General features: G+C 42.6%; 3 protein-coding genes across 10 annotated transcripts in view; 1 reads left to right on the top strand and 2 right to left on the bottom strand.

Annotated features, from left to right (window-relative positions):
* The window catches only part of LOC100692969 (RNA binding protein fox-1 homolog 2), a 53,262-nt gene extending 43,144 nt beyond the window's left edge, over positions 1–10,118 (top strand). For 5 of the 8 annotated variants that reach the window (XM_013270157.3, XM_013270158.3, XM_005468455.4 and 2 more), the window contains 4 exons: positions 288–330; positions 4,467–4,567; positions 5,508–5,583; positions 6,633–10,118. In XM_013270157.3, coding sequence (XP_013125611.1) covers positions 288–330; positions 4,467–4,567; positions 5,508–5,583; positions 6,633–6,677 — 265 coding nt within the window. In that variant the 3' untranslated portion in view covers positions 6,678–10,118. Of the gene's footprint in view, positions 1–287; positions 331–767; positions 811–4,466; positions 4,568–5,507; positions 5,584–6,138; positions 6,605–6,632 lie in introns of those variants that run through there. The other 3 variants (XR_003219894.1, XM_013270155.3, XM_013270156.3) reach the window with 3 other exon arrangements.
* Positions 10,119–12,516: 2,398 nt separating this feature from the next.
* LOC100692696 (retinoic acid-induced protein 3) lies at positions 12,517–17,277 on the bottom strand. Its single transcript, XM_003443188.5, has 4 exons — positions 16,951–17,277; positions 15,104–16,304; positions 14,086–14,141; positions 12,517–13,943 (listed from the first exon to the last, which is right to left on the bottom strand). The coding sequence occupies exons 2-4, from the start codon at positions 16,233–16,235 to the stop codon at positions 13,854–13,856; spliced, it is 1,278 nt and encodes a 425-aa protein (XP_003443236.1). The 5' UTR covers positions 16,236–16,304; positions 16,951–17,277; the 3' UTR covers positions 12,517–13,853.
* Positions 17,278–20,976: 3,699 nt separating this feature from the next.
* Positions 20,977–23,305, bottom strand: pde6hb (phosphodiesterase 6H, cGMP-specific, cone, gamma, paralog b). The gene is made up of 3 exons (XM_003443098.2): positions 23,202–23,305; positions 21,986–22,143; positions 20,977–21,894 (listed from the first exon to the last, which is right to left on the bottom strand). The coding sequence occupies exons 2-3, from the start codon at positions 22,126–22,128 to the stop codon at positions 21,777–21,779; spliced, it is 261 nt and encodes an 86-aa protein (XP_003443146.1). The 5' UTR covers positions 22,129–22,143; positions 23,202–23,305; the 3' UTR covers positions 20,977–21,776.
* Positions 23,306–23,933: the final 628 nt, after the last annotated feature.

Genomic DNA, 23,933 nt, shown 5'->3' with positions numbered 1-23,933 from the left:
TAATGTTTTTGAGATGCAGTTGTGGAGCTTAAATGGAACTTGTATTTCCTCTGCATGCTGCATGGGTGTGAAATAACTACTTTTCTCTCTCTCTCTCCCTCTTTCTTTCTTTTTCTCCCTCTCTCTTCCTGGTCCCTCTTTTTCTCTATTTTGCTGTGTTGTGACCTCCATCCACCCTGGGTTTCTGGGACCGTGCACCACTCTGTTCGCACTGCACCCTCCACTTCCTGCTCTTCTTCCACTCTGTTTCCCTCTCTCCCCCTCCCATGTTCTCCTCCTCCTCTCAGCGTGGTGTATCAGGATGGGTTTTACGGAGCCGCAGACTTATATGTAAGTAAATTCACCTCCAACCGACACACCATCTCTGTCCCTCCCTCACGGCTTTCTCCTGCTCTTTTTTTTTTTCCCTCTTGGGGTGATTCTGCATGTGTGTCCGGTCATGCGCTGCACAGAGCTGCCTCCATAATGGTGAATGGTGAAGAACTCTTTAGAAGCACGAAATGCCACATACCTGCACAAGATCCTTTGTCTTTTGTGCATGAGCGTTATTTTTCGTCGACAAAAGTGCTGGTTATCACACAACTGAGCACCAGCTGTGTTCATTTAAAAATGAAATAAAACTGAATAAATGACATCGTGCGATGGGATCCACAACACCACTACAAAGGCTGCTCTGTAGGCGGATGCGGCAGCGTGCGTCAGTGAATGTGTGTGTGCGTGCGTGTGTGTATCCAGGTTGACAACGGTTGTTTCTGTTCTCTCTATAGACTAGTGTTTCAGGACTCAGTCCTTAGTCCCAGATTGCCTCAGGTAGGGTCAACTCAACACCAAACCCTGAGTGTGCATTGTTTTACTGTACTACCTCCTCTGATCTTATGAATCATCTTCTGATCTGATCTGGAACATGTTGTCTTTTAGTTGTTTTAAAAATTACCGCTGCTTTGAATTTTGCTTTGTTCTTTTACTAACTCACTGATTTTTCTTTTTTGTTCTTGTTTTTCCAATTGTGGGAAAGAGCTTTGTTTTGTTTTGTTTTTGAACTAAAAGTACTAAATTGTATGGAGTGCTTTTTTTCCTGCTCAAAAGAGAACCTGGTCTCTTTTGTCTGGTTGGCTAGTTTTGGTGGAAAATGACACTTGCTCTTACTTTGTTCTCTTGTTGGAAAAGATGACAGTATGCATACAGTTGTAAAAGTTGTGGTCAAATGTTTGCATTCACTTGTCAGACACACTTATATCACTGCAGTTTGGGCTCGTCAATTATTTCTACAGCTGCTTTTTATTTAAGATGGCAGGAAATCGACTTTTTATGTCACTTGAAAAACAAGTGAGGGTTTTTTTTTTAATGTTCTTTTTTAGATCCCTCAGTAGATACAAGGAAAACTCAGACTGGTCAAAAATAAACTACAAAAGCTGACTGTATTTTTAGTAAGTATCAGTGGCCTACAGTCATGTAGAAAAGAGAAGTTTTCATTCGGTCAGTCCTGTGAAGAAATCCGCCTGATTCAGTGGCTTACAGAACCAACTTTAGCAATAACTTGTGTGCCCTCAGCTGTTTACTGAGATCAGGCTCTCAGATCGTCGTGGAGGAATTTTGGCCTGTTTTTCTTCACAACGTCGCTTTTATTCATTTAGATTTGCAGGCGTTTTGCTCATAGTTTTCTTTTTTCAGCCATTCTGCTGATTTGCTCCTTGTCCTGCTCCATGATCCGTTTGAGCCAAGCTTTAGCAGTCAGATGGCCTCTCATTTGACTCTAGAATACTTTGGTATACAGAGGAGTTGATGAGTGCTTCGGGGACTCCACGGTGCCCGAGAAACCCAATTCACAAAACGTGGTGCTGTGGATTATGGCCAAAAATCTATATGGAGAGAAATATGCCTCAAAAGGTTTACAAACGTGCACAAACGAGTGATTTGTGTTTAACTTTTGAGGACTCACAAGCACATGTTTCAGTCCACACAAAAACAAATATAACTGGGATGTAACATTATTTCACAAATGCATAGACCCAAACTTGAATATCATCACACGATTAGCGTGAGGACCTGTGCAGACTCGTCCGTGGATAATTTACATCACAACACACCGACTACACGTGCGCCCAGGCCGCGCACTTGCAAGAAGCATAACCGGTATGACTACTTGGCCAGCAGCTCATAATCCAGGCTTTAATAGAAGCACTACAGTGAACATTTCGCAGCACTGCATAGAGTCCAGTAAAAACTTTGCTTTTCACATGACTGTACAATACAGGTTAGCCCGAGTCAGTCTCATGAGGTTGTTTTGAAACCACAGGGATGAGGTGAGGACTGAGCATGCTCATATGGTAGCAATGTCCCTTTATTTATTGTTTATTTTAATCTACTGAGGCCTCTAATTTACTCAGTGAAAATTATGCTGAATCTAGAGATTCGGATCATAACTCAGCAGGAAGTGGTTTGCTGAGATTTCCCCCCTCCACATCACCACCAAGCAGAAATCTGGTTGTCCTTGCTTCTGTTTTTTGACCTGTCACCACTCGTTTTTTTTAGAACGTTTGACCTAAAATGTGAATAAAAACAGAATGCAATGATTTGTAAATGATTTAACGTTTATGCTTAAAAGGACACAGAGAAATGTAGTTTGAAAAATTTGTAGTTTTGAATTTTAGGCACCAAACTTTTCTGTTTTGTTTTGGAGCAGGTACAACAAATGATTGGGAAAATTGTGTAACCCTAGAAAACCAACTAAAGGAATATCTCACAGCTAACGAGGTAGATTAGTGGCTCAGTAAGTACAACATCTGTCAAGTAATTACTCAGTATATGGTGCAGAATGTAGTTTAAAGCATACTCGAAGCTCGACATGGCCCACTAAGCCACTAATCATGGTTCATAGTACACCCCTCTGGTGCTAAACTGACCTCCCTGCAGTCCAGACACAAAACAGTTTTTTTACAGGACAAGGTGATGCAACATGGTGCAACATTCCTCAGTTTCAATAATTCATTTTTTATATCGAAAATAAGCCGTAAATGATTTACAAATCATTGTATTTTGCACCTTTTTCATAAGGCGGTGAATGCAGATACTCTAGTGCTACTTTTTTCAGAAAGGTTGTTTTAATATATGCATTCACGTAATCAGCTTTATTTAAAAACGTTTATTTAAACTTGGCTGCAGAAATAATTGCCCCAGTACTGCTTTAATATACCATAGATGTCTTTTACAAGTATGTCTAAACCTTTGACTGTACTGCGTTTTCCAAAAACTAAAACACAAACTATATTTCCAATTGGATGCCACCATATTGGATTATCATAAACTAGAAGTCCCTTGTTTTGTAATCTTTTCTTTTTGTTTCTAAATCTGAGCCTGTGATTTCACAGCAGTGTCCCGTGAACGTTAGTCAGTGGTATGAAATGCCCTGAAAGCCTTCTGCCCAGAGGGGGCTCAAGCTGAAATGGAGAACATGGTCTCTTCCTGAATTAACTGCACACCCCCAGGATGATTATTGAAGCATGTGCTGATCAGCTGCTGCATGCCGGCGTGCTGTTTTACTGCTCCTTCTTTCCCTCCGCTTACCCAGAAAGCCTTGCTCTCTCCCACTAATAAACATTTTGTACCCCACCTGCCTCCCTCTGCTCCGTGTCTCGTAGCCATCACAGAGAATGCTGGGATGTTTCTGTTGTGCTTGGATATTCTCCATTCTGATCAGGTCCAAATGCAGTGGGATTGTTTTGTTTCTTTTTTTTTTTGTTTTTCTTTTTTTAAGGAGGTCTGGATTGTAATTTTGGGTCATGCATGCAGTCTCAGTGCAAGGAGATGATTTTAGTGTCAGTCTAGGCTTGTGTGGGTGTGTCAGTGTGTGTGACCTTTTTGTTTCCTTCTTTTTTCAGTCTTTCTCTCTGTTGTCTTTGTTCTAAATCCATGCAAAAGAAACACCTCTAATAACAAATATTGTTTTTGTCATAAGCAAATACTCTCCATCACCACTGGAAATGCAACACTAGCATCCGTTAGTGTCCTTAAAACTGTAGGAGTCCTCTTGATGTATCTGTTCATTACTTTAATCTTCCCAAGACACTGAGGTTCTATATGGCCTCAGCTGTGTGAGCATTTTGTCTTCCACTACTTGTTTTTTACCTCCCCCTCTCCCGTAGCGGTAATAATACAATCTAACTCGACTTCGACAGTCCAATTTCCTCTCCCTGTCTCACTGATAAAACACTTCCTCCATCACGCCCCACCACCTCCTCCTTTTCCCCCTATGCATATGCAATATACTGACACAAACTGTATGTTTATCTATCGTACACGCTAAGAAAGTAATTGTGTTCTGAATACACAGAAGAAAGTATTCGTAACTTCTGAACCAAATGTCAGTTTGTTGCATCTCTCCCGCCCCCCTCCTTGACACACCGTAGCTCAGGTATCTTCCTCCTCAGAGGCGTGCGAGTTAGTTCTGCTGTATGTGTCTCTCTCAGGGAGGCTACCCGGCTGCTGCCGCCGCCGCCGCCGCCTATCGCTACGCCCAGCCTGCGGCTGTAACCGGGGCAACCGCTGCAGCTGCTGCCTACAGTGACAGGTGAGGTCAAGGCAGGACACACAAATATACACAGACACGCTAAACTCTACGGCAGAGCTCCCGAGGTGAAGCGTTGATCTTCTGAAAGGCTCTGATCCTTCATTGTGTTTTGGGGGCTTTTTTATTTATTTATTTTTTTGGGATAAGAGAGAAAACTTTTAATAGAGTTTGGGGATTTAAGGTTCACTTATGTTGGATAACAGTTTGATAAGATAACAGTAAGAGCCGGCAAGAGTTGTATGTAATGTTGTATCTGAGGGGTTTTGTCATTGGGACGCGGTGGGGGGAGCATTTGCACTTTAAAGCCAATGTTTGCACAATGTGTGGCTCCTTATGTGCACAGGAGAGGCAGAAAAGATGAAGGAGGGTAAAGAACAAAATGTTGACATGAAGAATTATCATTTGACTGTGCTAGGACTTTCCCCTCATCCGCTTTTCATTCATTTAATTTTATTAGAGTTAATCGAATTCTGCTGGCTGGTTAATGTCAGGCAGCGCACAGGTATTGCATGGCAGGACGTTGATTTGCATTAGCTGACGTGCTGTTGGCCTATGCGAAGCTTTTAGCTGGATAGAAATAAAATAGATTTTAAAGTGTTTGATGGATTAATGCTGCAATTGCCTGGTTTTTAGCACAATGAGGAAATAACTTTGATAAATGACTGAAAATGGGCTCTTCTACAGATGCTCATCAACCAGTTTTATTTTTGTGCATAAAAAAGTCATCATCCACTTCTGTTTGTGTTGAAGCAACTGCAAAAGGTGCATTTAATCTTTCTTTGGATTTTAAACCTGTGTGTTTAAGTTTCAAAATTAAGGGCGCCTCTTAGGGTTCAAAGGGGGATTAGAAAGGAAGCTCTCCAAAACGGGACAACAGACAAGTTCATAGTTGCCACACGTTTTTTGACCTTGTTAAGTAATCTTGTGTTTTTGTTGCTAGTTATGGCCGGGTGTACACTACAGATCCATACCACGCTTTAGCTCCGGCGGCTGCTGCTTACGGCGTGGGAGCCATGGTGAGTAAACGGACACAAGCTCTACAACATAAGTAGAATAGTAGGGAGGGAATAATGGAATAACTCAGTGCCACATTATGTTCAGTTCAGTTCAGTTTTGTTTATGTAGCACCAGCTCATGACAACCTATTGATGAGGTGACTGTTGGAACGAAGAACTCCCTGTTTAAAGGAAGTGGAGGGAGCATGAAGGTGACGTCAGTCAGCCAGCAGTCTGAGCCTACAGCGGCATGACTGAGGGATGGTTCAGGGTCACCTGATCCAACCATGGCTGAAAGTTTGAAGACTAATCTTAACAATAGAGAGGGTCACTGTCTACCAACTCCACACTGGGAGCTGGTTCAGCAGCAGAGGGGCCTGAAAGCTGGAGGCTTTGCCTCAAATTCTACTTTTAGAAACTCTAGAAACACCAAGTTAGCCTGCAGTATGAAAGCAAAGAGCTCCACTGGGAAAATGCGATAGTATGACGTCTTTAAAATGAGATGGGGCCTGACTGTTCAAGACTTTGTGTGTCAGGAGAAGGACAAATACTATGTGTCTTTTCTCGTCACTGCAGTGTTTTGGATCAACTGAAGGGTTTTGGATAAGATAACGAAGTTATCACGATGCAGTGATTCTGTGATATTTGACAAACATCTGTGTAAGTGAACAAGAAAATGGGTTTTATTTTTAAAGAGAGGATCAACATATGTTAGTGTTGACAGTACTTGAGTGGTATATTCTAGTTTTGATGATAGTATTGTGTTTTTTTTGACCGTGTTAATCATGAATTGAAAATCCTACGTCGTGACCTCACTCGACTTTTTCTCGTCCATCTTTTTGCAAGATGTTGCGCCACATTTATGCCACTGATTTTTTTTTTTTTTTTTGAAGAACAAATAAATGGAGGCGTTTGTGGTCTTGGGTGAATTCTAGTTCAGTCAGTAGGTTTCTTGTAAACGGTGTAATAGCAGCTTTTTATAGATGCATTCAGCATTCCTTTTTTTTTCTTCTTAAATTATGTGTATAGGTCTACTTTCATGACTCTGCTGTCCCTTCTGTGTCTTTCAGGCCAGTTTATACCGGGCGGGATACAGTAGGTTTGCTCCTTACTAAAACCACAAATCACATCCAAGGAATTTCACTTTGGTCCAAAACCCTTTTTCAGGCTCTTTGCTTGGCAGGAGCTCCCCTCCATTTTTTTTCTGCAGGCAGATTATAGCAACAACCCCTTTTATTATTTTCTTTTCCTTTTTTTTGTCTTGTGGCGAGAGAAGTCATTGCCACATCATCAACTCAAACTCAGTTCCTGTACTTTTGTGTCCATCACTGACATGGAAACGATGACAAAAACCCCCAAAACAACAAAACTGCCAGGAGTGTATCCCGTGTATAAAGAGCTGGAGCTGGAGCAACAGGACACAGTTTGGGATGCTTTTTTTGTTTGTTTTGTTTTTGTTTTTTTAAGAAAAAACACTACAGGATGTGGAAGGAGACAGACTGCTGTTGTTCCTATGAGATCCTGCACACTACAAAATCTTTTTTAATTTTTTTGTCCCTAAAAATATCCGAACTTCCAGTTTATCCACTGCCCTGTCAGACCTAACCACACACACACTCTTACATTTAACACCAAGTATAGATTCCTCTACACTTTCCTTTAGTGTCAGACTTCACTAAATGATACTAGAAAAAGGTACTTCTGTTTTTAAACACTACGTTGATATAGAGCTGCTCCCCCCTACATCCTTCTGATGTTAGCATCATGTAATACTGAAAAAAAGAGTCAAATGCAGAGGATGTAGGAGCTATTCTTGTTTTTGCCACGCTGGAACATTCAACTTTCAGCTGGAGGAAACTTCTGACAGAAACCACTTTTTTTGTTCTCTTAATAACTTCGAACTTATGTCTTTTTTTGGGGGGGGTCATTTTTCTAACGTTTAAAACGTCCCGGCCAAATGTAAAAGGAAACACAAAGAAACTGTTTAAAAAAGACAAGGAAAAAAAGTCAATCTTTTTTTTTCTGCAGCACCTCGTTTGTTTTGCCTGCCACAGACGTGTCATCATGGGGGGAAAAACAAACAAAAAACACCACGTGGCTCAGTGAGTTTCAGTTTGTTTGTCCTTAATGCTCGCCTGCACATACTCCAGTCATTACTGCAAGTGCGACTCATGACCGTCTTTTTAAAGGCCTCGTCCTCAAGTCTGCTTCTTCCAAAAGGAGAAATAAAGGACTCGTTTCTATCTCCTAAACCGTCAGACGTTCCTGCCGATCACATCGAAAAGATCCCCAGGACACGAGTGGAACTAGCTTCAGCACCCGCGCACCACCCGCGTTGGGAAACTAATAACCTGTCAGTCGAACGGACGCCGATCCCTCCTGACCATCGTTCGGGAAATGGTGTCTGATCTTGACTCAGCAGAACAGAGAGAGTGCAGGGAAGCACAGAGACGGGATTCATTATCGGTTTTGTCTCTATTTATATGCAGTGTTTTCACTAGGTTTCCACATCATTATGTAACTCTTAAGTCCCTCATCATGCTCTCTGGGATGGTTCACTCTGAATAGTTTCAAAGCTTTCCTGGTGCACCTGAAGGCACAGCAGGACCTGTATGTGTTGCATCTGCATTTACTCTCACGTGGTTGTTGTCGTTATTGCTATTATTTGCCTTTTTTTCGGTTCCAAAGATTTTCAGAGGAAAGCACATTTCTTTTTTTTGTGTGTCCTTGTGTATTTTGTTTTTATTTTTTGTGTTTTTCTGCCTTTACTTTAGCCTTTAGCTGTATTTTTATGTTTTTTTAAATGTGTGGGTTGAAGCTGTACAGCGTTGTAGCAGCACCCCTGGGAAATGTCATAAAAGCAATGTCTGCAAGACAGGGAATACACCTTTAATCCAACCTGCAGAATATAATGACGCTGCTGGGTTTAATTTGGTCTTAAGTGTCATTTATTAGCTTTTTTTTTTTTTTTTTTTGTTGCACTAACACATGAGCACACAGTGCAGATGCAGAGGTGTTTGCTGCAGACAAGGGAAATCAGAGCAGATGGAGTCATGAGGGATGCACAGAGAGGCAGGTAGACAGAGAGGATATTTCAAAGTGCATTTTCCTGCAGGGCCAAATTACAAAGTAAATTAGGAGGGGAGGGTGGGGTGGGCAGCACGATGTCAAAAGGGGTCCAGAGACCCAGCAGTGTCCACCTTTTTTTTCCTTTTTTTTTTCCCCCAACAATGAAACAATGTGTGGGCGGTCAGTGAAGGGACTTTGTGGCAGTGATGGTGAAGGTGAGAAGCTGAGCCATTAATCATCAGCTGACAGAATCACAGCGTCCCCCACTGTCTCTCCCTCTCACTCTGTTCCTTTCTTTGGGGGAAGGGGGGTGGTACAGTGCAAGGACAGGGTGGGTGGGGGGTTATTTTGTTTTTGTATGATTGTGAAACTGTGTGCAGTGGGTCCAATGAGTATTTTTGATGAGCATTACCTCCTTGTTTTTCTTATTATTCCTTACAAGTATTACCACAAGTGTTGCTATGCATGCATGCTTTTTGCGAGAGAGGAAGGGTGTCGAGGCTTTCTTTTCTTTTTTTGTGCATGAACTCAAATCGCAGTGCTGGAGGAGGAAGACGAGGTGGAGCGTGGCGCGTTTACACAGCGGGGGGAGTAAGAAAGAGAGAGAAACCTGGAATGATGTGTGATGCGGGGTGACAGGAGTGACGGCTGCTCTCGGTTCAGGCTCTGCACAGTGTCTGGATTGTGGGGGAGGGTGGGGGGGTCAATCCAGTCCACTTCAGTAAATCTGGGTTATCTATGCTCTCTGCTGTGTGGTCCTCGTGGTAATCACCTGTCTGTCCCCCCCGGTGGTTTTTTTTTTTTAAAAGATTAAAACCCTTAAAATGTTAAGAATAACAGCATTAGTCCACCCCGGTGAAAAGCTTCTGCACAGAGCCGTGTTAGTGTTATTATTATGAACCTGCCCACAGAGATGCTCATTTAGAAAGCTCTCCGCCTCGCTCATCCAGCTGGCAACAAGCTGCAGTCACGGCGCCGTTGTTGAGCAGTGACCGCGGCGCAGCTGCTTTCGCTCGCTCTTTTTTTTTTGTTTGTTTGTTTGTTTGTTTGTTGTTGTTGTTGTTTTGGTTTTTTGCCTCCTCTAATTGGGAGTTAATCTTATTTTGAAAAGCTGCGAAGTAACCGCACAGGTGCGCTCGAGGGACACGGACTGAAAAAAAAGTCATCCTCAGCTGCTGGCTGCCGATGCCCCCCTACCCCACACCCCACACCCCGACTCCCTGCACTGCACTCAAGAAGTCAACCCAGTGGGAGTTTTTGTACAGCAGTTTAATAAATGGGTTTAAATTGCATGTGAAGTTTTTTCCCTTTCCTCCTCCCCGTCACATGCTCTCAAAGGCTCATTTATCCAAGTGATTTTTTTTTAAAAATTAAGTAAGTGACATGTATTTTCTCACAATGTTTTATTTTGCCATTCTTGTGTCTGCCTTCTGTTTATTCTCTTCATTATTATTGAATGTATATAATAATAAACTGTTTGGTTTTTATACCCGTCTTTGATTTGTTATTAGCTTTTCTGGCCTTTAGTGTCGCAGGCCCCCGCACTCATACCTGCCTCTCGCTCCGTATACGATCACTCAGTTCTGCTCCCACATGACCTCCAGTAAATTTAGTGTATTTAATGAAACTACGCAAATCCTGAACAATTTCCGAGCTGTAGTTCCTTAAAGTACACAGAGGTGGGTTGGAAACTGGAGATGCTTGCTGTGCATTATTTCTGAAGTGCAGGAGAGAGCTGCATGAAGCTGAGGGTTGAAAAACACATTTAAGCTCTGTTTAAAAACTGCAACCGAATCAACTTTACATCCACTCTGCATCACAATCTGAAGCCAGGAGCTTTTTTCTTCCCCAAACAACCAAATTTGAGAATTGCATACAGTACTGTGCAAAAGTTTTGAGCTGTCCTTCATTCCTTTTTTAAAATATTTTGCTAGGAAATGCGAAATAGGTGCAGTGATTTGTGAAAACATACATTTAACTACAGTCTATAAGGCAAAAACGGAGTTTGTACGATTCTAACAAGCTTGAAAGTCGATATTTGGTGTGAGCACCTTTATTCAACACAGTCTGATCTCTCTCAGGCAGCTTTCTTGTCATTTCTTTAAGTAGTCTTCAGGAATAGTTCTCCAGGCTTCTTGAAGGACATTCAAAGGTCGTCTTGGGATGTTGGCTTTGTTCTGTTCTCTGTCAACATGACCCCACACTGCTTCAGTAATGTTGAGGTCCGGGCTCTGGGGGAGGCCAATCCATGACTGACGGTGCTCCACTGTGTTTTTCTCTATCCAGGTCTGCTTTTACTGCATTGGCAGTCTGTTTGGGATCATTGTCATGCTTTAAAATGAAGCCGTTGCCAATCAGACATTTTGATCTAAAGCTCGTGGCACTTTTCTGCATCCACAGTTTCCTTCAGCTTTGATAAGCTCCAACACCGCTGGCTGACCATGTCAGAGCCACGGCCAGCTGTAGACACTCTGTGTTATACATTTGTCCTGACGACTTCTCTGGATATTAACAATTTGGACCAGTAATGTCAAATTTGGATCCATCACTCCATCAGACCTGTTGTGAAAAAGGCAGGCATTGTCTAAAGAAACACTTTGAAAGATCCTCAGAAAGCTTGAACTATTTGCTCAAGAGCACTTTAATAAATGACAAAGTCTGGCTCCAAGGATCAAAATATAAAGAGGAGATGGCAAAGACTTTTGCACAGCACTCTATATACTAAAGTTATTATAGAAAAAAGCCAGCTTATTCTAGGAGGGGGGGGGTCAGATTAAAGGCACTCACTGACTCCCGTTTTTTCTTCTTGATGCAGTGACCCTCGTACCTCACGGTTATCAGGAGGTGATAGAGCACATTCTCAGATAGGGTTCTGGATTTGTTGAGCTGGCAGCCATTATGTTATTTCCTTCCCATGATTGTGTCAGTCTTATCATTTTCTTTGCAGTGTTTGTCTAAAGTGAAGTTGTCCAATCAGGAGCGAGCTTTCTTTAAATAGAACAAAAACCCTATACCAAGCAGAGATAAGGGAGTTTCTCATTAGACATGAGAAGTTGGGGAGTCAACTGAATGCTGCAATATTTAGATAACAAGCTTACAAAGAATCCCTCCTCAGACCGTCCAGAAACGTGGCCTCCTCTGCGGGGCGTGAGCCGGATGATTGATGGAGGCGCCACATGCCCACCGTTTAACACAGCTCAGCTGTGCTGCGTTGCAGTTAACTCGACTTTTCTTTTCTTTTTGTTTTTGCTCCTCCAGACCAAATTTACTGTGTGATAAGCTCTTCCACCACCTCCAAACTTGCTCATCACTGCCAAGGGGGAAACAAACTGGAACAATCTTTAATTGCATCTAGAGTTAATGGCCGTAAATGGGTTGGATGTGGCAGGAAACCTCATATCCCTGCTAATTGCACTAATGCACAAGAGGCCAATTGCCAATTTGATGGCATGCTCTCGCTGAGTAATTGAAGTTGGGCTAATTGGAAGAATAGGCAGAAGCCTGTCTGACAGAGGAGGAGGTGTGTGAGAGATTGCATCTTTTGAAGTGGGGGACTGACCTTTTGTGGATGGCAAATCACTGCAGGCCATCGGAGGGAGGAAGGGAGGGGGCAAAAAAACAAATGGCACACTGAATCATCTTCTCTCCCGTGTATTACAGTGGGATGAATTTCTTATTGCACATTCTGCCTCTTGTAAATGAAACAGTGACTATGATAGTATGCTGCTACTAAAAAGGTTTTACATCTACCTAGTCATCTACTATGACTTGGTACGACGTTGCCCCCTGGTGGCGGCTCCCATAAACACGTGTTTGTTTACTGCAAGAAGGCATTCAAATTATTAAAGGGACATTAAAAAAATGACCTCTGAAAGTACAAAGGGCTTTATGTAGAAGTCTTTTTTATTGAACACATTATGCAAGCATTTGTAAAATGAAAAAGGTTACACTTTATAATATGCGACTAAGAGCGTAATTCTCCTGGAATTAAATGGAATTTTAGTGCATTTTTTTAAAGTTACAATGTAGTTACATTTAGCTACAAATACTTAGAGGTAGGCACACTAGAATAAGGTGAGAACAAGTTAGGTTTTTACAGAAAACAAACAAAAACAATCATACGTCATAAACACGCTGTAGTTTTCAGCACAGGCTGTATTATGGAGTGGATTAATCTTGCCTTTCTTGCCTGTTTATTTAATATTCATTATGTTGATTTGCACGGTGGATGTTCTGTTATTCGATTGTGCTTTTCTTTTACCAACATAAATGTGTTAAGGACTGTTCTGCCTTACAAGAAAAACAAATACCATCACATTTGCAGAATCTGTGCACGACTCATAATGCCTTGTGCACTGCTTACATTTACTAAAATTACTTACAGACTACTAGCTTTACTCGCAGTATAAGTTTTTCTTCGTTTCCTGTAAAACCCTGATTTGTTACCCCCTTATTCTTGTGTGTCCACCTTTAAGTATTTGTAGGTAAATATAATTGCGTCATAATTTCAAATAAAGTATTGACATTCCGTTTAATCACAGAGGAATTACGCACTTGGCCTCAGGCCGTATTCTAAAGTGTTATGGAAAAAAAGATGCTTATGTTGTATCTTTCTACATCACTCCAGTTGTTTTGCAGAAACGTGTAACTGTGACGTAACTTTGAATATGAAGATGCTGATCAGTGATGGCACGAGCCCTCCCACAGCGCTGACTGGTCTCCTGTCCTATCTCCTCCTGTCTTGTCTCATTTCGTCTGATCCCACCTTCCTTTCCTTTCTCACCTCGTTCTCTCTTCTCGTTCCTCTCAGTTGTCCTCTCGTTCCTTCGTGGATGTCTCTGCTCCGCTCAGCAGTTTGGCACCTTCAGAGCGACACTTTCACGCCTCCTGTCACCTCAGGGCTATTATCTGCCATCTCCGAGTAGCAGCACACACACCGTGACTGAGACGCCCCACTGTAGAGAATTCGTCCCGTGGGTTTGCCAGAACAAAGCTGGACTATCTGAACCCGTCCAGCCTCGATGATGAAACTCAAGCAGATGAGTCATGCTGCCGAGCCTGCTCTTTTTTGGGGGGGGCATATTATTTTAAATCCTACTAACAAATTTAAAACACAATTTCTTATAATACTAAAAATATTTACATTTTGCACGTTAAAGTACAAATTAGGCCATGAGGTGGGCTACGCGAGTGTGTGTGTAAGGCGTTATTCAGATAAGGTTTTATTCACGTCCATAATATTCATCGTAGGGTTCATTGTAGTTGGTGGTCTGAGGGCGAGGAATGGTGTAATCTTTGTCAGTGTCGATTTCCTGAAACACACAACGTCGCTGCAATTAATACCCTCGATAAAGCCCAATTAATCCTACAATATAGTTCAGTCACGTAGTTAAAAGGTCACACTGTTGAATGTTGGACTGGCAGGAGTCGGATGGTTTATCCTTCAGTACTCACCGTCATGGAGAATCCCGACTCGTAGGGCGATCGCAGCGATTGCTCCGCTCTCCGGCCTGAAGGGAGACGCGTTACACAGTCAGCTACTTATAGAGCCATTATATGCGTTCATCATAAAGGCGCACAGTGAGAGCTGAGCTGACAGATAGCAGAAGTCATTTTCTAAGGTTGGGTTCTTTTTTACCTCATGTTTGAGGAAAGCCATTTGGTTAATGTGTCCTTATCGATCATATTCAATCTATTGTGTTTTTTCCTGGATTTTACGCTTTTAAAATGAGACCAGGAAGGAGACGAAACAACATCCTTTATGGACCTGTGGTGCACGCAAACTTTAGTTAGATGATGTTGATTTGGCTCCTAATCTAAGGAGTAGTAGTAAACTAATGAGGAAGTTATAAGGAACCACTGAGATTTTGATTAGGACACATCACGTTACTTAAGGAGACATAAAGAAGTACTTACACCTAACACTAAGTAATGAGTAATGCTGACTGGTGCAATTGATTTTAAATGAGTAGTTCCTGCTTTGTGGCCCTTTGTGTTATGATCAGAGGAAGCCTGATGAGGAGTGACTCATGCAAAAAAGTGGGGCATTAAATTGATTAAAAAGAAATAATCATTGCCGATTCGAGTGGATCCCAGGTGGCCTGTTATTAAATCATCATCATATCCTATAAAATCCTGAGAATAATAGGCTTGTACTGATGAGCATCTTTTAAGCTGTCAGGTCGATCCTGAATTCTTCCATACACATCACTTAGTATAAATCCTTAAATGCTAAAATTCTAGTTTACCAGCTCTTTTGTACATATATGAATATTTACTGGTATTTTTAGGTCTTTGTCAAAGAAAATGAGATATCTCTTGGATTGCTAGTCAACCAAACATGGCTAACAATGTGGTGAGAATTTAAATAATCGATTTCAAAAGATAATTTCAATAATCATATTATCTTTATATGTCCCTAATCATCTAACCGTAATTCACACTTTTTTAAATCAACACAACAGCATCTCACCTCTCTTGTTCTCCAAGTCATTCTCAAAGCTTCCATTGTCTTTCCCCTCCTTCTGGCTTGCTAGTCCTGGCATATCAGCATTGGGGCTGGTCCATCCTGCAAAGCTCAAAGGGAGATTCTTGGACTTCACCTCCCCATTGCAGAAGAAGGCGACCTGGGACAACCCATGCCCAATCAGTAACACCCAGCCATTTGCTACCAAGGCAATGCTAATTACTGGGTCGTCCCAATTTGGCCGACGGCCCAGCTCGGGGTTCCCCCTGGTGAGCATAGTGATCCACACCACCCAGATGCAGGCAGAGAGAAGCAGTGTGACGAAGACCAGCCCACTGTGCAGCTTCCCTTGCTGGTTGATGGGTCCTGTGTAGCTGTAGCTGTAAGTGCAATAATTGCGGCACAGGAGGTGCAGGGAAAGGATCAAGCTGATAGCCAGCAGGCACAGGACGTAGATCAGTAGCATAACGAATTCCTCCTGGCTGTACTCGCAGCGCTTGTTATCCCGGACCAACACGATGATCAGCCACTCTGTGGCGATGATAACTTGCACAGTGAAGAGCCCCAGAGCCACAGCAGGCTCTCCCCAGCCTCGAGCTGCTGCGAAGCCCAACAGAGCAAGGCAGCGAGCCAGCAGGCAGGAGAAGGCCAGTGAGAAGAGCACGCCAAAGAGGAACAGCCTAGTGGGGCACGTCTGGGGGGTGAGACTGATGATGAAAGAGAAGGTGATGCCGAAGATCCCCGCCGTGGCCAACAGGAATAGGGACATGGAGGCCACCATGCCTCCGATGTTGCTGTTGCGATTATGGCGGGATGAGATGCAGGCACACAGGGACCAGATCAGCAGGGTTAAGAGGAGCCCTATACTTAGCAGGAAGCCCGCAGTGGCCAGGGTCTCAAGCACAATCCCCCATGCTGCCCGGCGGTCACACAGATACCTGTACATGGGATGCAGCCCGTCGCGGCAGCCTGGGACTCCGACCAGGGATGTAACATTTGAGGAAATGGTTGTGGTGGTGGTTGTGGTACTGGTTGAGGTGCTGTTGGCTGACTGGCACAGACAGGTGAGAGGGGCATAAAAGAGGAACAGGACGGGGGAAAGGGATTTCAGGTTCTTGGATGAAAGGGCCATATTCATTATAGTAATCCACACGAGGATTCGGTCCTCCTTTGTGTAACTGTCCTTTGATGTGGCAGGTCTTTAATCCTGAAACAAAAAAGAGTAAAATAAATTTCACGCATGTTTGACTGCAAAACTGTCAGTCGGGAGGAGAAGTTTGTCCGAAACGCATTAAAAGTCTGCAAATCAAGCATGGAGAAATGGAAGCTAATATGACAGAGGTCACAACGTGGAAGAGACAAAAGGGAGAAGAGGTTTGACAGCAGCTCGAGTGAAGAGAACAGGAGGAGAAGGGAGTGTATAAACATGCCAGAACAAAGCAGGGAAGTGAGTGAGCCGTGGCAAAGCTTGGAGGTAAAACCAGCTGCAACATGGAGGCGAGGCCGGGACAGAAAAGGAGACGGAGCGAGCGCCGTCACACAACACGATTGCCGGTTATAACCAGTTAAGATTAGAGGTGAGAGACAGTCAGATAGTCACTTGTGATAGCTGAGGAGCACTTCCCGCATTACACAGTGGAGTCTTTGTTCCAGCACCAGAGATTTAAATATGACCTTTTCGGCAGTTTTAGCACAGGATAAAAAGGCCTCGGGTCCTCAACTTTGCCCCATCAAGTGATGGGGGGGCTAGAGTGATTTTTACCCCTTCCGAACATTATTTTGTCTATTATTAGACATCAAATCGAAATATAAATAGATTCAAGCCTGACCCAACCTTTATCGAATGCACTTACCTTTTATCCTCTGGGATGCAAGTATGAGCAGTTCCACCTCCTCCGAATTACGCTCAACAAGTCTCAGTCTGACGTTCAAGCTGCGGTAAACTCTTGTTGATGTTGTGCACCGCTTATCTTGATGATGTGCTCATTTCTCTGCCAGCAAGAAATGAGCACAAGGGAGAAGGGGGGAAAAAAGGACGAGGTCCAAAAGCACCACTAGAGAGGATTGTTTTCAACTTGCTTAGAAGGTTGGAAACCTGTACCTCCACAAATTTGTGGCTTTTAGATCCCTCCCGTCTGCTGTGCTTCGCTGCGTCCCTCCCTGTGATTAAGGTGGGGCTCCCGCACACCTGGAAGCGATGAGAAGTCACACCTCCCAGATTTATGAATCTCATTTCCCATAAGAATTTGCATCCCATTTGTTGATAACGTGGTCATGTGTTTCACCTGAGGTGCAGGGTCACAGCTCAGCAGGGGTAAGAATCGAGGGCGTTAGGGCGAGCCCGCCTGACTCATCCCGCCATCACCTGGATACAGAACAGGAGCAGCAGTCTCCTTGGTTACTAGTAAATCAACGCCATAACACTTGAAATTGGCGAGTTTGCCACAGGTAGGGTTGCATCAGGAACAGAGAACGCTTTTCACTGTTACAAGCCCATACGTAACACCTCCACTCATGCCTGCACACGCACATTGTTTAAGGGTGTGTTCAGCTGAAGCTTAAATCGCTCTTCAACTAAACTTTGCTCTAAAGCCCAGAAGGGCTTTTTCCATTTGTAAGCTGGTTTGTCGCAGGAGCAGGGTGTGTGCACACGGGTGTTGGCCAATGTAAACGTCTCCTTCAAATAAACGTTTCAAAGGCACCAATATGTTGTACATGGAGTGTCTGTGTGCATATTAGACACTCGGCAACCCCGCTGTCTGGGAAGAGCGACATTGTTGAAGGATGCTGACAGAAACTGTGTTTTTAAGACTTTTTGGGGCCTTTCTTGATACATTGAGAAGGTAACCTGGTATTTTAGGTTCTACACCAACTTGAATCTGATTAAACTCTCTCGCATTGGATGGAGAGCAATGATGGAGCATATTCCCAGTTTTATTAGTCCAAGGAATCCGAATCCAAGTTTAGTGACCCAAAGGTTTCCTTGTACTGCGACCTTGTCGAGGTTTACAGTGAGACTCTACACAACATCCTCAACGGTGTTTGTTTTGAGTTGTGTTTCGGTTGTTTGCGAGTTTCACTTTAGAGTCTGTTGGGTGTAGCATTTTGATGTCTAATGTTTGCCAGGAGCAAGTTTGAAGACGTTTGGAGTGGTTATTACAATTCAAACACAGTCAGTCACACTGTGAAAGAGCTGACTCACTGTCATGTAGTCATACCAGTCTCAATAAACATATTCACCAAAGCCTAAAAAGTCTTCTAGTGTAGATAATTTTAATTTATTTTGATTAGTTTCTCTGTTTTTTTAATGTTTCATTTAGTTTTTTTTATCTAAATACAGTGAGATTTTGTGATGGGTGGTGGATTTGTACCCCAGTTTTTTGTAATCTACAGACTTTGATACGGCTGTAACACCAAAAATCTTCCTAGCTGTGCTAATGAGTACATAAAAACTCTGCCTGGCAAACACAAATAAAATAACCATTTTTCATGTGAGAGCACAAATATTTGCTTTTAACTCGGGACTTGCTGTCTGTAAGCAAAACATCATCAAGTGTTTTTAATAGCCTGCAAATAAGTTTCATTAGTTATACAATGTATTTTGTATACTGTATAATGTTTAGCATGCAAGTTGCTTTAAAGGACACCAAGTGTTTAAAGGGATCTCTAAAATAGTCTAATGAGTATTGTGATCATGTTCTCTAGCAAGGAGAGAAAATGAAGCGAGACAAAGATTTTACAATAATTTATTTTTCATCAATACATTTTCTTCATTTTATTTTTCTTTAACTTATATTAATTAATTTATATAGCACCAACTCAAAGCAACAGTTGCATCGGGGTGCTTTACATTGTAAGGTTAAGATCCTACAATATTAGAGCAAAAACCACAATGTGCAGAAGATCCCTATGGGCAAGCATTTGGAGACACCGAGAAGAAAAACTCCCTTTTAACAGGAAAAAACCTCCGGCAGAACCAGGCTCAGGGAGGGGGAGGGGCAGCCATCTGCTCCAACCAGATGAAGGGATGAAAAAGGAGAGCAGAGAGAGGCAGGAACAAACAGAAACTACCGCATCAGTACTTCAATATTCTGGATCAACTAGAGGCTTTTTAGCGAGGTTTTAGAACAGCCTGAAAATAAGGAAACAAATAGTCCAGCCTGAGACAAGATGTTTCTAATCTTAGAGATACTGCAAAGATAAAAGAAAACAGTCCTACATACCTGTTTATATGCACATTGTTGGGCATATCCTGATTAAAAATGACCCCAAGATTCCTCGCAGTGTTACTGCAGGCCGAGGTAATGCCATCCAGAGTAAGTATCTGGTTAGACATCATTAGATTCTTAGGGCTGAGTAGAAAAACCTCAGTTTTGTCAGAATTTAGAAGCAGGGATTTCGAGGTAATCCAGGCCTTTGTATCTTTAAGACATTCCTGTAGTTTAACTAATTAATTTGTGTAATCTGTATAGCAATAAAAATGTAAGCAGCATTTCCTAATAATATTGTCTAAACAAAGCATGTATAATGTTTAAAAAAAAAAGAAGAGGTGCCAGGACAGAAGTCGGACTCCTTGTTTACATGAAAAAACTGGAATCTATCAGATAGGTCTGATTCAAACTGTATACCAACAGTGTACTCTAGTTACTGTTGTAAAATGATGTGCTCGACAGTGTTTGATAAGGTTTGATATCTATATTAAGAATACATAACAAAATTTAAGTAATACAGTGGTCCTTCATTTATCGCGGGAGTTACGTTCTAAAAATAACCCCTGATAGGTGAAATCAGTGAAGTAGCCAGCTTTATTTTTTACAACTATTATTATTATTATTGTTATACACTACACACTTCATACACTCAGACAGGCATCGACATTTTCACATTTTTCTCTCTTGTTTAAACACTGTCAAAGTTCAAACCTTCGTAGAAAAATAAGCCCAGTATTATAGGATGAAACCAAAGGCACCCGCGGTCGTCTTTGATGGTGCAAAATGTTTAATCGACATTGTTGTGTTTGTTGGGGAGAAAACTTACAAACATACAGTGCAGCACTTCAGACTGCTAGCGATTGAAGATTTATGTAAGTTGGACAAGCTGAACGCATTCTACACTGTGCAGGAGACACGGCACGGAGGAGACTGATTGACAGTGGTCTACAGCCAATCAGGACGCAGAACACAATGCACTTGCAAAAAAAAAAAAAAGCATGCAAAATTGCACAAAGAAAATCTGCGAAACAGCGAGGCCGCGAAAGGTGAACCGTGTTATAGCGAGGGACCACCGTAACCACTTTAAACTGTTTAGCAGGAAGACATATCATTGACCTGTCAATCAGAAATCATCAGCCAATGGGTGCATGGTGTTTATAGTCAGAGCCACCGTTCCTGTTTACCAATATGGTGACAAAGAAATGTTCATCTTGAGGCTTCAAAGCAGGATGTCTCATTATTTATGTCCTTCTTTTGTAGTATTTTAAATTGATGTAGCATTCTTTCTTATTGGCTGATAAAAAGAAGTCTGATTACCAGGTATAAAAGAGAAAAAAATCCCACTCCTCAATTGATCTCTTCAATAAATGCTTGTTTAAACCTTGTTTTATACAATATGTCATTCATTTTATAAATTGTTGCTCCCATTCAGCAGGAAATGGGTGATAACGCAAGATACGCTTTAGGTTGCAGTCAAAGTGGTTAGATCGAGGCTATATCGCAGTAGTTCTCAAAACAGTGGGTGATGTCTGCTGCCAGGTCCATCATTTATGTACAGTCTATGATTTATTAGTGATTTGATATTATTTTTCCAATTTTTCTTTTACTGATTTTAAAAAAATGCCATGTTACTCTGTCTTTCAGAAAAAAAGACGAGGGTAGTAAAAGTAGTGAAAATAAACTGATTTTTATTTCAGCTATTAGGACATACCAGTTCACAATACATCTTCCGTAATATTGTGTTTGCAAACACAAACATATATGCCTTTAACTTCTCTAAGGAGGGAAGTGCAGGTAGCAGCAAGGAGAGAAAGAGATGGAGAGCAGGACAAAAAGGAATTCCTCCTCAATGATCGCGTGAAAGAGCATTGTAGTTTTTCACCATCACAGCATGTTGCACACTCTCACTGCATCCCTTGGTGTTTACAACAACCTTGTGCACAAGGAGTAGAAAATACAATGCAAAACAAAAGAGGGAGGAAGTACAAAAGGTAAGATGGAAGATAAGGTAAAAAGGTTTAACGCTTAGAACAAATTATTTACATTTCAACAGGCAGCTAGAAGCAAATACAAGCTAGCGTTGACTAGTGCTTGCATCCATTGCTGTGGGTCGGGAGTGGCACAGGGAGGCAGGGAAGTCCACATGAGGAGGGGTGAGGAGTCAGGAGGAGACTACGCTAGGTGGATGAAGGGTAAAGGAAAAAGGTAGGTGGAGATGGTTTTCTCGTCTTTTCATTTCAAGTATATATACTGTAAACAGTATCATATAATAATATAAAAATAAGAACATCATTATGCTTTCCATCCACTTAGTGGCGCAAAGCAAGAGGTAGATAGACGAGAGGGCATTAGGGGGTTTGCTGGCAGCCTTATCACGACGTGCCAAGCTGAGGTGGAGAGAAGGCCAGGTGGAAAGGATTAGACAGAGGAGAGGTGCAGGCAGGTGAGGAAGGCTGGAGGCAGCGGGTTTAAATGATGCCGTATTTGGCCAAGTCGCTGAGCTCCATGTCGCCGAAGGCTTCCCATGGGCACACCACTGTGAAGTCTGTGCCAAGACCCTCCATGCCAGGGATATCATCACCAAAGCTGGAGAAAGAGGAAACAAAGAGGTGAGCGTCCAAAGTCCTGATCTGTTCCCTAATCTATACATTTAAATATAATAAAAACTGTATTTTACCCCTTCTGGCCTGGCCTGGGGGCCTTGCTCTTGAATGTGCGTGTCTGCCTCTGCTTGAACTTGGGTGGCCCCTTCTTGGGCGTAGTGGGGCCTGTGGCTCCACTGGGGGCCAGGGCGCTTCCTGCTGGGGGGCTGGCGTTCATTTCTACTGTGGATCTCTGAAGGCAGAAAGACATTTACGATAAAGCCTCGCAAACAGTTCACTGCCTCCTGCTGCCCTCGTGCTAATCCTGTTTGCTTCCAGCGCTCAGTGCCAAGCCATGGAGATTACACAGATTAGCTTTACAGACAGATTAGCTCTAATCCCACTGTAATCCACAGTGGACTAATTGCCCTTCTTGGACAGCAAGAATGACATGTGCAATAAGGGGAAGACCTTCATTCTTGACCTTCAACTCTTCCATTTGCTCTTTCATCCATCTGACAGACTTGAAAATAAGTTTGTCTTAACTTTGATAATCTTGTTGTTGTTTTGGCTGAATAAGTGAGGCTGCTATTGTCAGATCACATCATGCTGTTGTCTTCACTGCATCTTCTTGAAAACCCCTTGCACAAAACATCCCTGCCTGTTCCCTTTGCTCTCATCTTAAGCCGTGTCCTTTCTGAGCCCCCCTTTCCTCTGACTGCTAACACTGTTAAGGCATTCTGACAGAGGTGGAAGAACACCCTGGCTTGTGATGTTATGTAACTCGAAGTTATGCACCACCTGCATCAGGACCAGCAGATACAGACAGCCTGTGGATGCAGAGGCTCTCCTGATCTTTCAGCTGAACGGTGATGTAGAGACGCTGCCCAGCAGGCTCACGACCATCTGTTTGCTTTGATTGTTGCCCCTGAAGTCAATCCTCTTTTAACTGGGCTTTAGAAATTGCAAACGCGTGTCCTCCCCATCAAGTTTCATGTCTTTAAAGACTTGCTTTTATAAAAGACTTTTTGCAAATCCAGTGTGTCTTTGTTAGCCCAGAATAGATGTAGATTTTATTTTTTCATTGCCTTGTTGTCTTACCGTCCATTTCTTCCTACTTTCCTTGTATTCGTTTACAATTTTAGCAGAGACATTATCATCACACTAAATTATCATTTCCAGCTGTCAGTTATCCATGTACAATCTCTACTGCTACTTTTGTGCTTATAATATGTTACATTATAGCGCCACCCTGGCAGTTTGATCACTAAACAAAGTCAATAAAGTTGCAGCAGCAGAGTTTGCACTTACCTGCAGTCACAGATATCCCAGTCGCTGCTCTGAGCTGCTTCTCTCTGCTTCTCTCTGCTCCTTGAGTAAGTGAAGTGTGTCGTCTGTGTTGCACTTTTATACCATTAATTCTAATCCCCACATCAGCCTTTTTCCAGTCACATGGTCACCAGAGAAGGTCAGCCAAACTTCTCCACCCATCCAGGATCTTCTGCTCCCCACCCTCCCCGCCTCTGTCCCTGATTCTCAGCGCCCTTGTTCCCATTGGCCCCGCCCCACTGCTGTCCTACCTGCCATGGGATGGAGGTGGTGCAGCCTGCTGGGACAGACAGTCAAAGATCAATCTGGAAGGATCTTTATCTCACTTATCCCTCTAAACCCCAGCACGCCTGCATTTAGCTTTGTCGTGAGAAGACAGCCGGTCGCGTTTCAGGTCCATGTGAGACGTTGTTTTCACATGTTGGTCTGTGCAGCTACACAAGTAAACAAAGAGCAACACGACCTTGAGGAAATTTAACCATACCAACAGCTCAAATACACTAAAACCAACTTTAATATGAGAGGTGTGAAATTTGAAAAAACAACAAATGACTATTACATAAGCAGCTTTTTTCTTTACACTGTTTAAAACCACTTATTGAATCAGGCCCAAAGTCAAAGATCCAGCCTTTCTAGACTATCCAATGATGCTTCTATCATACCAAGAAGTATCATAGTAAACTCAACTATTTACCTTTAATTACACATGATGTC

Source organism: Oreochromis niloticus, linkage group LG4, assembly GCF_001858045.2.
Source record: "Oreochromis niloticus isolate F11D_XX linkage group LG4, O_niloticus_UMD_NMBU, whole genome shotgun sequence".
Lineage (NCBI taxonomy): Eukaryota > Metazoa > Chordata > Actinopteri > Cichliformes > Cichlidae > Oreochromis > Oreochromis niloticus.
The sequence above is the reverse complement of the archived record's forward strand: the minus strand, read 5'-3'. Positions and strand labels throughout refer to the sequence as shown.

Excerpts from the sequence above, each read along its gene's own strand:
- LOC100692696 (XM_003443188.5), bottom strand. The coding sequence starts at position 16,235 with ATGAATATGGCCCTTTCATCCAAGAACCTGAAATCCCTTTCCCCCGTC. Across the intron at positions 14,142-15,103 it reads TGACTTGGAGAACAAGAGAG|GCCGGAGAGCGGAGCAATCG; the intron begins GTGAGATGCTGT and ends GTCTCCCTTCAG. Across the intron at positions 13,944-14,085 it reads AGTCGGGATTCTCCATGACG|GAAATCGACACTGACAAAGA; the intron begins GTGAGTACTGAA and ends TGTGTGTTTCAG.
- pde6hb (XM_003443098.2), bottom strand. The coding sequence starts at position 22,128 with ATGAACGCCAGCCCCCCAGCAGGAAGCGCCCTGGCCCCCAGTGGAGCC. Across the intron at positions 21,895-21,985 it reads CCCAGGCCAGGCCAGAAGGG|CTTTGGTGATGATATCCCTG; the intron begins GTAAAATACAGT and ends CTCTTTCTCCAG.